Raw genomic sequence first — 15,279 nt, forward strand, 5'->3', positions numbered from 1 at the left:
AATTATTCTACTTAATATATATCTATAACTTTTATAAAATCAATCAGGCTTATTATTATTTTCAGTGCTAGGAACAGGTCTTCCGTTTCATAGAGAGAGGAATATAGAGCTTTAGCCCGCCATTCCGCTTCAATGCGGGCTGGCGGGCAACATTTTAATATAATTAATTAACTAGTTTCATATTGTTATTGCTTGTTGCCAATCATGTTCAAAATAAGTGGTGCGAAGTAAGTGATGATGCAATCGGCACCTGAAAAAAAAACATACTGATTATAAAATTAAAATTAATTGGTTAAGTTGCATAGGTACGAAATAATACGACGATAATTTTATCATTTAAAAATTGGATAGAAGCAGGCGTTACTTTGCGGAAATCCATGATATATTATGAAAATTAAGCTTAATTTGCTAAACTCCGCCAAAAGCAGGAGAATCTGTATGGTGTAATTTATAATTTCTTCAATCTATATACCTACTCCACGCCAAACAGATCTTCGGCATTAAGTGGCGTGCATAGAGAATAAAAAATAAAGAAAATCTCCAGTACGAGTTAAAAATACTTATGGCTAGGTTTTATATACCTATCCTTAAGTTTTTTATAATTGGAGATTTTCTTCATTTTATATCATCTGCATACCCTGTGCGTACCCTCTACGCACGTTTCGTTCCGAAACCGGAGCATCCTCAGGAGATGTTGACTTAAGAATGAATAATTATTAAGAAAACATTAAAAAAAAAGTAAAAAGTTAAAAATAAACAAATGTTGCTATTGGCCTAGTTGGTAGATTGGTCCTAGTTTGGTCACTAATTGACCAGTCTAAATTGACAGATGGTGATGAGATCTGTCAAAAATCAATCTGTCTGTCAAAATACAAGTTATTTATTGCTTAAACGATTACGCGCCGGGGTTCGAACTGCTTCCCCCGAGGCCGAAGCCCCAACCACTGGATCATCAGCACTTCAAAGGTGGGAATTCGCACCCTCGGAAGTGATGCTACTAGGCTATCATAACTTTACAGCAGGTACATATGAAACATTGCACTGACCCGCTCTCCTCATACAAGTGAGGGTCTCCATGAGGATGGTTTGAACTTCGCTGGTATCCCCGCTGCGGGAGATCATCGCGTATTCACCAGACACCTGCGACAAGAGCATTCATCATTATCAATAGCTTATAGCAGTCCTATAAATAAATATACTACGACAATACACACATTGCCATCTAGCCCCAAAGTAAGCGTAGCTTTTGCTATGAGTACTAAGATGATTGATGAATATTTTTATAAATACTTATAATAAACAACCACAGACACTGAAAAACATTCATGTACATCACACATACATTTTCCAGTCGTGGCAATCGAACCTACGGGCCTTGAACTCAGAAAGCAGGGTCCGTGCCCACTGCGCCAGTCGGCCTTCTAAATCTTCGTGTATGCTGGACGAAAGTGAGAGTTGTCGGCCGACTGGCGCAGTGGACAGCGACTCTGTCCGTCTGTCCGTTTGAAATTACTAGTACTGTACCTGATAAATAAACAGCGGGTGGTTCGGATAGCGGTCCTTGGTCTGACGCACTATGTCTAGGTACGGCAGTCCTGGCTTCACCATCAAGAAGTCCGCGCCTTCCGCTACGTCACGCGCCTGATGAAATAAACATTTAATACGTAAACTTATTTATAAAAAAAGAGCTTTTTTTTACTCTATAAAACCATTTTATTTGAGTGAAGAGAAATTGTCTCGCATTTATATTATTAGTGTGTCCCGCGTAAATTTACTAAATCGGACCAGTAGTTCCTGAGATAATCGTGCTGATTATATATATATAATATATATATATATATAATTGCTAATAATATATATAATATATATAATATATATATAATCTACTGTACGTGTATATATGTCACTGAACTCCTAAACGGCTAGACCGATTTGAATATTTTTTTTTGTATGCGTTTGTTTGGGTTGCTCCCTGGATGATTTAGATTCATATTCAAAATTTCTTTATTCAAACGCCATCACAGGCACTTATGAAGTTCATACATATATGTTTACATATTTGATGGATGGATGGTGTTAACTTCGTTCACCAACTTAAGCCTAAATCTACGAGGGTTCCAAACGCGCCCTGGTCTAAGAAGAGTCCACAACAAACTTATTCACAAATCAGCTCGACAGATTGCGCTGCAGTCGGTATGTAGGTTATTTATCTATACTGCAACTTAAGGGCTGATACGAACGTTCGCAGAATGCCATTGGTGTTTTTTGTGATCTATCCAAAGCATTCGATTGTGTCGATCATAAAACCTTGCTTCTTAAACTAGCCCATTATGGTATCAAAAACGTTGCACTAAATTTGGTTGCCTCTTATCTCAGTGACAGAACCCAAAGGGTTTGCATAAAAGACATTAAGTCGCAGGGGTCGGCTACGTCCATGGGTGTCCCACAGGGTTCAATCTTGGGTCCCTTTCTATTTTTGGTGTATATAAATGATCTACCACACCATGTCAGTGAAACCTGTGACATTGTACTGTTTGCTGATGATACATCTCTAATTTTTAAAACTGATAGAGGTAGAGACAACTCTGACGATGTAAGCCGTGCTATGTCGCATGTGTCGCACTGGTTTACTGTCAATAATTTACTTTTAAATGCAAAAAAAACTAAGTGTGTGGAATTTATTTTACCAAATGTAAAGAAAGTTAATAAAAATATAATAATAAATGGAGAATCACTAAAAATTGAAGATTCCACAGTTTTTCTGGGCATGACCTTGGATTGTAAGCTTCAGTGGGGTACCCATATAGATACACTAGCAGGTAAACTAAGCTCGGCTGCCTACGCCGTCAGGAAAATTAGACAGATTACTGACGTAGAAACAGCAAGATTTGTTTACTTCGCGTACTTTCATAGTGTGATGTCTTACGGGATCTTATTATGGGGCAAAGCTGCTGATATTGAAACTATATTCATATTGCAGAAAAGAGCTGTACGGTCAATATATAAACTTAAATCACGTGAATCCCTCCGTGAAAAATTTAAAGAAATTGGTATACTTACGGTAGCCTCACAATACATTTATAACAATATAGTATTTGTAAGACAACATATTAGTCTTTATAAACAAAAAGTGGATATAAACAGTCGACTTACAAGAAATGGTCATAAATTAGTGACATCTGCATATCGTCTGCGAAAGGTGCAGAAGTCATTTGTGGGATTGAGTATACGCTTTTATAATATGATTCCTAAGGTAATTTTGGACCTACCAATCCATAAGTTTAAAGAATGTGTTAAAACACATTTATTACAGCGAGGTTATTATACAATTGATGAGTTTCTTAATGACAAGGTTGCTTGGAAGCATCCGGCTCCGCTTTCATCTCTCACAAGATAGAAAAATGAATGTTAAAATATAAAATGTAAATTTTTGATGTTGGAAAAGAGCAACTGCTGAGTTTCTTGCCGGCTTCTTCTCGGTAGAATCTGCCTTCCGAACCGGTGGTAGAGTCACTACACACGGACAGACTTGACGTTTCAAAAGTGCTTGTATTAGGCCTACTTGAAATAAATGAATTTTGAATTTTGATATATTCAGGTACGGGTCTGATTTGAAAAATTCTTTCAGTGTTGGATAACTCATCTATCTAAGAAGGCTATAGAGTATATACCATTTTATCGTCAAGCTTTGGGACAACCTGTATATCATCACGCTAAGACAAATAGGAACTTAGCACCAATGAAGAATGTTTCATAATCCGCGGTTTATTTTCCTTTTGAGAGCTACCGCTGCGTGCGCTGCGGTTAAAGTTTCGATAAAACACGTATGAAAAAGTTGTTCCCGTTTTTTTTTTATTTGTTTCGCACTCAGTTCTCCTCTGACATGGTGTCAAAGACCTTTACACGACTTCTGCTCTGAATAAGTGCCAGCTCACGATTGTCGTGATATGGTTAGCATAACCATATCGTAGCGCTGTCTCACTCACGCATAAGTAGAAGGTGAAGTTAAAAGGTAGTAACAAAAAAAATTGCATAAAAAGCTAGCTTTAAAGTTCAAAAAAATGTCTGCGAAAGCATATGTTCATTTTTTAAGGTTGAAACTAACACGCGGATGTAGTCGCGAGGGACCGCTGGTATATATATATATATAAGAAAGTTGTGTTAGTTACACCATTTATTATTTAATTCAAGAACGAATTTTACTGATATTTCATTTATTGGACTTCTCTTAGTCCGGAATAGGATAAAAAGTATTAAAATATAGTATTCATGAAAACAAAAGTTAGGCGGTACGAAGTTCGCTGGGACAGCTAGTAATATTATAGTGAAAGTGTGGATGTTTGTTACTCAATCACGCAAAAAGGGCTGAACGGATTTGGATGAAATTTGGCATGCTACATGCCTTTAACATGGCTACCTTTTATCCCGATTCCTTAAGTAGTTCCCGAGGGAAATTTGAAGATGGTTTACGAGCTAAGCCGCGGGCAGCCCGCTTCGAAATTCGGTATGCAGATTAAAAATTGTTAACGAGCGCAGCTGCAGACCCAATACTGATGTCCACGCAGACGAAGTCGCGGGCAGAAGCTAGTTAGTATATAAGATTATTTAATGACACGGGTTAATTATACTAATAAATTTTGTTTTGCATTTCAGGTTTTTGTTTCAGGTCTTGTCTTCGCATGAATGAATTCATGCGGGATGTTTACTCACCGCAGCCCGCGCGGCCAGGCCCGCACTTCCTGGCGGCAGCTGGTAGCACTTCCGGTCGCCGGCCATGGGGGAACTCTTCATGGTGTCGCGGAAAGGGCCGTACATGGATGACGCGAATTTGCAAGAGTACGATAGGAGTGATACCTGCAATTCACCATTACATGTAGTTGATTGTCAGTTTTGGGAAATAAATAAAATAAAGAAGTGCGTGTAACCTTTACGATTGAAGTAAAATTATTATTTATTGATAAAAGGGTAAAATGTTCCTGGGACTCCGCCATTGCATTTAAGATTTCACTATTTCTTTTTATATTCTATTTAAAATTCATTAATATAACTTTCACATTTTATAAATATTTTCATTTGTTAAATAGAATAATTGAGAGTAGAAAATTGAAGAGGTTGGATCAGCACGTGTCAATATAACCTTGTCTTTGTATATTATAGAATGTTGCAATCGTCAGAGACAAGTATATTTAGAGATTTTCAAAAAATTTTGCAATTTAAAAGATTTTTTTTTTTAAACTTTCACTCTGCTATTCACAATTGATCCGTTTAAAATATTGGAAATAAATAATCCTAATTGATTATGATATATGCCACTAGGTGGCGTGTAAGTCAAGAAGCGTGGAGTATAGCGGAAACTACACAGACTATAGTAAAAATCTGAGTTACTCCCTAGAAGAAGAACTTCCCGCCTAAAGAAGTTTTACTTCTAAAATTGTTACAAATGTTTTGTTAATATTCGAGTGCTCAGAGTCTCGTTCGCAGCGTTAAGGTGACGCGTACGAAAAGTAAACAACATTTGTAGTGTCTTGTTATTAAGATTTATTCTGCTATCAAGGATGAATGAGGTACGTACCCTGTTTTGGAGTTTATTGGCAACTAAAGCGTCTTTGATAGCCTTTATTCTATTATCCATCATGTCGGACGGCGCCACTATATCTGCACCTGGAAGACCGTAAATATTTTCAAATATTTGGGCTATGCTAGCTTTGCAGGACTAAATAGGCTTTAGACTATGAACTATAGCACTATTTGGCCTGTGTATACAATTGTGCCTTCTCGATGACAACATAGCATGAAAATCCGCTAGATACATAAAGCTGTAAAAGCTAAAAAAAAAAAGAAAAAAAATTAAAAATGTTAAAAAAAAAACTAAAAAATATTGCGGAAGTAAAAATACTTCAGCAATTAACTATTTCTTAACTTAAGTTTAACACTAGGTAGGTATGTTATAACTGAAGATATCTATACTATCACGAAAGCAATTTGCAAGAAATTGCATTCGATAATTAGGACTTGTTGAGCTATGTCGATCTAGTTCTCTAGTTTATCAGCTCTCTAGGATTTCATCATATCTAATTTTATCGGACAGAAATGCTCTGGGCATGGCTCTCTCCAATGCGCGGTAAATGACTCTGAGCCTGCTTACGAGGCCGAAACGAACGTTTTAGTATTCTAAAATTTTTAGTTAAATGTGTAAAAAAGTTTCACATTTACCGTGGTTTATAAAACCACACAAGCCTTTAATATATACTAGCTAATGCCCGCAACTTCGTCTGCGTTTGATTTTGTTTTTGATGTGGCATTCAATTTAGCTGTAGTTCTAAAAAAAATTAAAGTATTCAGTATCGCTAAGCCTTAAATGAGGGGTTTGTTGCTGTCCGCTAAGGAGTTCTGTCCTCTATCTCCAACCACATTCATCAGATCTACACAAAGTTTGGGCAAAATTAAATACATATTATAACCTCTATATTACAAAAATAATTATTTAAATCGTTTATCGTTTTTTGTCGGAGTTATGGTATAAAATCGTCAAACACTTTCATCCCCTCTCCCATAGGAACCGAGCTTAATGTCGGGTTAAAAAGTATGCTATATTACTTCTAACACTTTCAAGCATATGTGTACTAAGTTTCATGAGGATCGGTTAAGAGGTTTTTGCGTGAAAGCGTTACAAACAAACTTACATTGTCATTTATAATATTAGTACGGATGTATATATTGTATACATATAAAAATAGTAGATATATAAAAATTATAAACTAACTTTCGTTCTATAATTAATTTGGTTTATCTAATCCCATGCATAAAATGCTCTGTACAAGATTCTGAGACAGTTAGCTTAATGCCAACATTAAAATAACCAATGTCCAACATAATATCACCCAAACAGATGATATAAAGTTGTACTTAATTTCAAAATTCCTTTGTTTTTAATCGATTCCTTCGGTCTACAAACAGTCTTCTGTTCAACAGACAGTCACATTCTTACAGCTTAATGTGTGGTATCTGTATAACAAATATGATAAAAAACCTAGGGTATGAACTGCTCTATCTTCATAGCTAAACATTAGCTCAACTGTGAGATGGTGATAACAAAAAAACGGGCTTAGTTTGTTGTGGGCTCTTCTTAGAACAAGGCGCGTTTGGAACCGTCGTACATTGTACGTGTGCAATATACGTGCCAAATTGTACTCTCTTGATATGTATTTATATCTTTGTAACTACTTTTTTTTCTTTGGTGTACAATAAAAGTGTATTCATTCATGCATTCATACGTGTTACAGTGTCTGTGTGTCTGTCTGGCATCGTAGCTCTCGAATGGATGAACCTTGTATCAACTTGTAATGTTATACAATACCTGCTTTAGCGTACGCCAAAGCGACTTCAGCGATTCTCTTTACAGACGGGGCGTGGTCTATTGCACCAGTTTCACCCAAAACACCGCAGTGGCCGTGCGAAGTGTACGGACATAAGCACACGTCGCACGCTATCGTCAGTCCGGGGAACTTTGCTTTTAGTTTTGGGAGGGCCTTTATTACTGGGTTCTCCACCGAATCCGCACTGGAACCTGTGGCATCCTAAGTAAAAAAAAACATTAATAAATTCTAATGCCTGTACGGCTTGTATAGGAAGGAGACCAAACACACACATCTAGCCTCAAAGTAAGCGTAGCTTGTGTTATGGGTACTAAGTAGACTGATAAATAATTTTATGAATAATATACATAAATACTAAGAATATATAATAAACACCCAGACACTGAAAAACATTCATGCTCATCACATAAACATTGTCCAGTACTGGGAATCGAACCCACAGCCTTAGCCACTCCTAAACTCCATTGTGTAAGTAATTATTAAATAATACAATAAAGTAAATAGTTCATAACATTGCAAAAAGATATGTAATTCTAGACTATATTTCCAATTAAGTGGCTATAATCATTTAAATATTTGCGATAGAAAAAAATTACATAGTTACCTTTAACTAAAAATTTTAAGAATTTTGTTCTTAGTTATTAATTAAAATTTTTGGATAAAATAAGAAATACTACATATTATCTAGAGATAAGAATGTTAAATATATTTGTTGTTTGAATATTTTTTAATTACTTATTTATATTGATATATAATCGCCGTCAAGTTAATTATACTTAAACAAAAACAGAGTAATTTATAATTAACTTAAAAACTTGTAGAATACATCAAAAATTACAAGGAAAAAATGCAATGTTTCATACTGAAAACGATTATAGTCATGTCACAATCCTAGCAACTGTAAATAGATATTACCTTCGGCAAACTTTCAACAATTCCAAATATGAGAATGGATTTGAGCCCCCTGTCCACCAGTTCAGAAAGTGCTGGTATCAACTTATTAATTCCATATCGAAACACATTGGGCATGCTTGATACTGCTTGCATGGCTTCTTCATTTTCCCTGCAAAAGATTTAAAAAAAAAACTTATATAATGCAAGATTATTTCTTTCATCAAACATAATAACAATAACAATAACATAAATCAATGTGTTTATTTATATAAACCTATCTCACCAAATACACTAGGCAATATTGAAATGGGATTCTGTTTACCCCACTTGTGATACTTTTTTTTTAAATGCACCTTTCAAAAAGCTGATTTAATTAGGTATTTGTACTCAACTTATTGCAAAAACAGGGTAAATATTAAAGATAAAGCAGTGAAGTTTTCACTCTCTATAGATTATTTCTCTTTTCTGTTAGCATATGTCTCCTGAACACTTTTACTGTGTTTAACAAATTACATAGGCAATTTTGGTTACTTAATTGAATAGGTCTCTCGCTCTAGGTAATTTGACTATAAAAACATGAATATGTATGGCCTAAATAAGGTCCATTAAAAGAGTTAAATCAGGCGCTTAGGATTGAGAAAAGCTTTAGCTAGCTAGCTTTTATAAAAATCCCTTGAGCATCCTTTTACAAATTAAACTTGCCTTTTGTTTATGGTAATTAATTTTAGGGCTTCAAGAAATTTGATTTGTCTAGAAAAAACATATGTGACCTGTTTAAAAAACAAAATGCCAGTTGTTAAAATGGTTTATCAGCAGAAATGGAACTACAAACGGAAATACATGGTTTTATGGTATAGTTTTTATTCCAGATATAAATATCCATGTAAGAAAAAGTTGCTAAAACTATGTTATTTTGTCTAACTAATCTTGTGCAAAATTATAGTGCTTAAAAAGTGCAACATAATATCCTGATTTCCTTTAACTATTCAACACAATCTTATCCATAATGTGGTGGTAGAATCATAAGAGCTCAGCAGATAGTAGTTTGTACATTTATTATTTTATATTACACAGATTTCTGAATATACCAATATATTAAAAAGATAAGAAATAATAATACCAAAAGTCTACATGGCAACAATTTTAACAACGTATGCCGAAATAGATTGTTTTCATAACCTTGCTCTCCTGGTCTGATAACTTGTTTTACTCTTAACAAATTTAAAGACTGGTTATGTTTAATATTACCTTTTACCAAATTTTCAACTATGTTAAAATTTTGTATTTAAAACTTACAGTAAGAAAACCGGATACATAATATTGTGAGGTTCGATACTTGTATTGGGTTCTTGGAGCTTCCTAAGAGTGGAATTGAAATAGCCGCCTTGTAAGACATGTTCCGGGCTGTTAAATAATGAATTCATGGTAATCACACTGAGAACTTTCCTGTCCTGTATTGCTTTCAATGTACTAGATAAAGGATAAGTTTAATAAATTGGATAAGTAATTAAACTTTAGAAACTACGGAAATTACAAATTACAATTCAAATTTCAAAACAGGTCATCGAGTACGACTTTGACAAATGACACATTTGAACTTACAGTGACATTGACAATTGAAATAGCTAAAAAAAAATTAATGGCGAGGATTTGACACAAAATTTAAATTACCAAAAGAAAAAGTAGAAGATAATTTCGTACTCGCTACATCCATGATTGAAACAGAATACTAACTGCTTTGGGGTCTTTGTCAAATACATGCACTGATTTCGAGAAGAAAATAGTTACAAAAAAATACAAAATTTTTGCTATCTAAAAAAAAATCGAAAAATTGTGCACTATGCATTAAAATCATAGATATTAAAATTCTTCTTAGTCTATGATCGATCTGTAAAAATAATTTGAATTGTTCTTAGGTCTGCTGATGACTGAACTGAGTTTTTATTATTTTTTTAGACTAAAAATGCGTGTGGTAAAGTAATTTTTGAAAAATTATCTTCTGTTTACGTTCTAAAAATAAATATATTATATGCAGATGGGTCTCTATACCAAGATTTAAAAAACAAGTTAAATCACAACTGCATTCTGCATTTTGCATACACTGTTTGGATATTCAAATAACGATTTGGATGGGATCATTAAAAGTAATGTGAACTGAGCATAAATCTATTGATAGCACAAATGTTATTTACAATCTCCGTCTCAAATGTTTCCGCAAAAATCCTAGGAACGAATCAAAACAATATCGTTTGAGGCGAAGACCCCTCAACCTCGAACTCGTACAAGAAACGACCTTGGCAACATGCAAACTGACGACGAAGCTCCCGTCACCAACCAGGAAGACATAGACACGTCGTCTGAGAACGTAAATAATAAGAGTGATACATCTAAAAAATCTGATGCTGAGGATCCCAAACCTCGCATAGTACTCACTTTCCGGTCTGAAAAGTCAGGTGCTAAGAGTACTAACATGAAAATCGTTTCCACTGAGGAGAAACACGAGGAAATCTCTCCCAGGAGGTCCAGTAGGACTCGAGGTAAGTTAAAAGTGAATGCTAAATTATGTTAGTTAAAGAGAGCTTCAGCACTGAAATTAGAAAGTCTAAAAAAGTCCTGCCCCTACTAATATTATAAATGTGAAAGTGTGTTTGTTTGTTTGGCCTTCCTTTACCCTTATTAAGCACCCAATCAACTTTGACATAGAGTTAGTTGAAAGGATGGAGAATAACATAGGCTACTCTTTGTCCCAGGAGAACAATCACTATCCACAGGATTTCTAAAAAAACAGTAATAAATGTGGAAAAAGAAATAATTATAGCTAGCTAGTTTAAAATAATTATAAAACCAAATATTATAATAAAGTGTTATATTGAAAATTTACAATAGCACAAATCAGTTTATTGTGTTGATTCTCTTAGATCCCACAAATAATGGTTTGTAAACCATTTAGCCATGCATACTTTAGTCAGCAGGATCAGAGGGGTCAAAATGTTGATAATAGTGTGTAACTACTGTGTACAACAATGAAATGCTATGGTGTGCTAGAAATCGACACTGGGTTTTATCCCTAACTCCTGACCAATAATAGATAACTAGGAGTTTCAGTATGTTACCCAAGCTGATTCACCCACACAGAGTAGATTGTTTGATTGCATCATTCACATCACACACATCATTTTATCTCTAATGAGCTCTGTACCCAGCGGCAGCATTTAATTTACTTTGAAGATGAGTAGGAGTTAACAAACTTAGTAGAATAATCTTGTAATTTATAACATCACTTATTATAGTTAAAACATAGTCTAAAGTTTGACAGTGATGCCAATTATGTTGTACACAAATCTCTAACATAATTGACATGTCTAAATATAGCTATATCCTTTTCCAAGGGATTCAGTCTGAATAGTCCTATTGACACTGAATCCCTTTAAGAACACTATTTTAAGATTACTTTTTATTAGTATTGATTATTGTACTTCAGCATTTGCACCAGAAGCAGATGAGTTTTGTTTTAGATCTTTTTTTTTCTTTCTTATTAGGAATCAAAAAGGAATCAGACGAGGACATGAGTAATGTAAGCCATATGGAATCTGAGGATGACTCCAGGGACAGTACACAAAAGAGATCAACTAGACGAATAAGTAAAGAGTATTCAGATGTAATAGCAAATGCTATCGCAAGGAAGGAGAAGGCTTATGATATTTTAACACCTAGCCAGAGGTTGTCTCGGCGGATCAAGCCTACAGCTAAGATATTAGCTAATGAAGAGCTGCGTATGGGTTTAGAGTCGCAGAATAATGCTCGCCTTGGCAAACCAACTGATAAAGCTGAAGAAGGTATAAGAACAAGGCGATCTGCACAAGTCAGGAATGTTGAGAAGCCAGCAGAGAAAAAGGCGTCAAAACGCAAAGTCCAAGAGGAAGCTGCAGCCGATAGTTCAGATAGAGAAAGTGATAGCTCCAATAAGAAATTGATGCATTTATGTAACCTAGGTCTGAAGGTCAAAGATGAGGAATCTAGTGAAGCTGAAAACAGGTAACTATGAGAGAAAATACTTACAGCACACCACCTGCTGTGACGTCACACATTGCATTTCAGTGTATAATCCAATCTATCTTGATTGCATGATATATTTTTGTTTCATTTGATTTCCTTTATATGAACACGCGTCACATTGGATGGTGTGGAATTTCCATAATACTATGTGTGCTAAATACTGTAACTTGTTGACACTTGGTTACTCAAAATGATACATCAGTTTGAGATGATAATACTTCCATCAAACCACACCCATGTAGTGGTTTGGTAAATCTGTACCAGATTTAAGTGTGAGTTCATATTTCACACTACAGGGTAGTCAAGACATTGTAAAAAGTTTTATGATGCCACCCTTATAACGTAAAATTATTATTTAGTAGTAGATTAAGTAAAAAAATGTTGCTTACGCTGTTCAAAACAAATGCTAAACTAACAGTACTTAAGTTGCACTCATATTTGTAAAAATAGAACAGTGAAAAAGGAAAGCGCTACTATTCACTACTCATAATATTCATAAAATGATCATATGGTTAATAAAAATCTTATTTAACCTGAAGGATGTTGGCACTGATTAAAAAATACAGTCAACTAAACTTTAGGCCATTTGCACTTTTTACGTATTTGTTGTTCAACTTTGCAGAGTCTTAAGACAGGGCAGAGAGAAGAGTTTGTAAAAGAGACAAACTTTAGTTATATAGTCTCCAAAGATAATTTTAGTAAATACTAAATGTATCTGGAGCTAATATTACAGAAAAATAATGAGGATAAGGCACTCTTTAAATCCATCTGCTCTCGTGTCCATCTATTAACAATATACATTCTAGAGAATAAAATTGTATTGTCCATTGAAATAATATACATATTGTACGTACATACATATTGTTGATGCAATGCAAACCTTTTTCTATTAAGCTGGAAGCAAACGCTATGTAGTTTTAGCTACATCATGGCTATACACTTGCTTTTAGAAAAACAGAAAGTTCAACCTACGAGGCGGCAGAGGACGAAGATGATGAAGAAGATGACGATGATGATGATGATGATGATGACGAAGAGGATGAAGAAATCGATGATGATACTGAGGTGATCAGCAAGCTGTTGGAGGCGGATGAAGCGAGCGCGAGTGATGACGAGTTCTGTCCAGAAGTAACGGTCAAGAAAAAACGCTCCAAGAGAAACTCCTCACTGTACGATTCAGCAGAGATTCAGTTTACTTCTTTCATTCATCCTTATTCCTTCTATATAATGTATTATTTTGTTGTCTTTTGTTTTTTAACTCTAAAGCTAGGTGTCCACTGTTTGGGAACTTGAAGCTTCATCATGTCACCCATTTTCTATATTTAATCTATCTGTAATCGACAGATTGATTACTTAGCAACGTTGTTATTGTCAAAAAACATACATACAAATTTTTACAAATAACAACGGTGCTAAGCAACTTATCAACAGATTACCGGTAGATTGAAGATAGAAAATAGGCGTTAACCTGATCATAGTATCTTCTGTTTTTTAATCGGGCTTTATTTAATTTAAAACACTGATATGAAGGGGGCTCCTCAGGCTTCTGACGAGTTGCAAGCTGAGGCTGAGGTTTTAGTATAAATAAAAATAGCTCCCGCCGTTTGTACGCTTAGATCTTTTAAACTACGTTACGGATTTTAATGCAGTTTTCGGCACTAGATAGAGTGATTCAAAAGTAAGGTTTTCATGTAGTAAAAATGCATATCACAGAAGAGAAAAGCAAGATTTCAAATTGCAAAAGAAAAGAAATTCCTTAATTTGAAATTGATGACTTAACAAATATAATTTTGTGCGCATACATTGCAAACGCTGGCTAAACCTTTTATTGAAACGTTTATCGCTCCATTTTTATTAATGGCGTAGTTTCTACTGGTCAAAAAATTACAGCTTCAAAGGTGACAGCTACCGAAATAGCGGGCTATTCAAAATAATACCTCTTGTTGAAAACCCCTTTATTAAAAATCACCCCAAACTGCCCCACATGTGTATCTGCCTAGTTTTAAAATCAATCTTTCAAGTCTCCATGACGCGTAGTAAATCTAGCTTGATTTCGGTGCACGGAAATACGTAGATTCGTGGTATAGCTCTTGCTGATGTTCTATGATAGCCAGTGGTAGCGGTGATAGCACAGTTGGTAGGACTTCGACTTCACTTTGGGAGGGCCGAGTTCGAATCCGAGCACGCACCTCTAACTTTTCAAAAATATGCGCGTTTTAAGCTACTAAAATACCACTTTCTTCAACGGTGGAAGAAAACATTGCGAGGAAACCTGCATACCTGAGAGTTATCCATAATATTCTCAAAGGTGTGTGGAGTCCACCAATCCACACGACGTGCAACCGTGATAAACAGCGTCTCATTTAAGCAGAAGTGCGAGGAAGCTAAAGGTTCACGAACACAGTGGATACCCTACTTCATAAATCCGCATGACCAAGCAAGTGAAAGATGCGGCCCTTAAAATAACCATTACCAAAAGACTTTGATTTTTGTTACTTTTTATTATTGTCTTATGTTTTATGTTCACTGACTAATTATAGTTGGTCGTCTGTAATAGGCTTTATTTATTTGTGTTTGTAAAATAAGTTCTTTGTTTTTTGTTTTCATATTTTTATTGTGTCTGTGAGATCATCTATTACTTACGTACCATGACATTTTTGCGCTGGTATGAGGTTTAGAAAATCGAACAAAAATATCGGTTAAATACATGTTCATTTGCTTGACATCTTGTCAAAAAAATAAACCTGTACGTAAGCATGAGCACTGAATTAGACAGCCGTAGTTTGCGTTTTCATCGGAGATGTGCGAGAATACGTGTGCAAGAAATCACGCGTTTCTAAAGTAGTGTTGCCTTTTTCTTCTCTGTTCTGCTGTTTGGAAATTTCGAGAGTTCATCTTAAAAGAGATGGGCATTGAACTTTTTATGCAGGTAATTTACAATAATTCACAATGA

The 15,279-nt window shown here is 35.0% G+C and overlaps 2 protein-coding genes across 4 annotated transcripts in view; one reads left to right on the forward strand and one right to left on the reverse strand.

The window, feature by feature from the left end:
• On the reverse strand, positions 1-9,694 carry LOC120637632 (delta-aminolevulinic acid dehydratase). Its single transcript, XM_039909541.1, has 8 exons — positions 9,567-9,694; positions 8,292-8,439; positions 7,358-7,577; positions 5,573-5,661; positions 4,711-4,854; positions 1,525-1,641; positions 1,047-1,140; positions 1-250 (listed from the first exon to the last, which is right to left on the reverse strand). Exons 1-8 carry the CDS (start codon positions 9,692-9,694, stop codon positions 186-188), a joined length of 1,005 nt encoding a protein of 334 aa, XP_039765475.1. The 3' UTR covers positions 1-185.
• A 482-nt stretch (positions 9,695-10,176) lies between these two features.
• Positions 10,177-15,279, forward strand: part of LOC120637629 (histone-lysine N-methyltransferase EHMT2) — a 29,997-nt gene continuing 24,894 nt past the window's right edge. For 2 of the 3 annotated variants that reach the window (XM_039909535.1, XM_039909536.1), the window contains exons 1-3: positions 10,177-10,807; positions 11,810-12,305; positions 13,277-13,495. In XM_039909535.1, coding sequence (XP_039765469.1) covers positions 10,573-10,807; positions 11,810-12,305; positions 13,277-13,495 — 950 coding nt within the window. In that variant the 5' untranslated portion in view covers positions 10,177-10,572. The remainder of the gene's footprint in view (positions 10,808-11,809; positions 12,306-13,276; positions 13,496-15,279) is intronic. The other variant, XM_039909538.1, reaches the window with a different exon arrangement.

The sequence above is a fragment of the Pararge aegeria genome, chromosome 4 (assembly GCF_905163445.1).
Source record: "Pararge aegeria chromosome 4, ilParAegt1.1, whole genome shotgun sequence".
Taxonomy (NCBI): Eukaryota; Metazoa; Arthropoda; class Insecta; order Lepidoptera; family Nymphalidae; genus Pararge; species Pararge aegeria.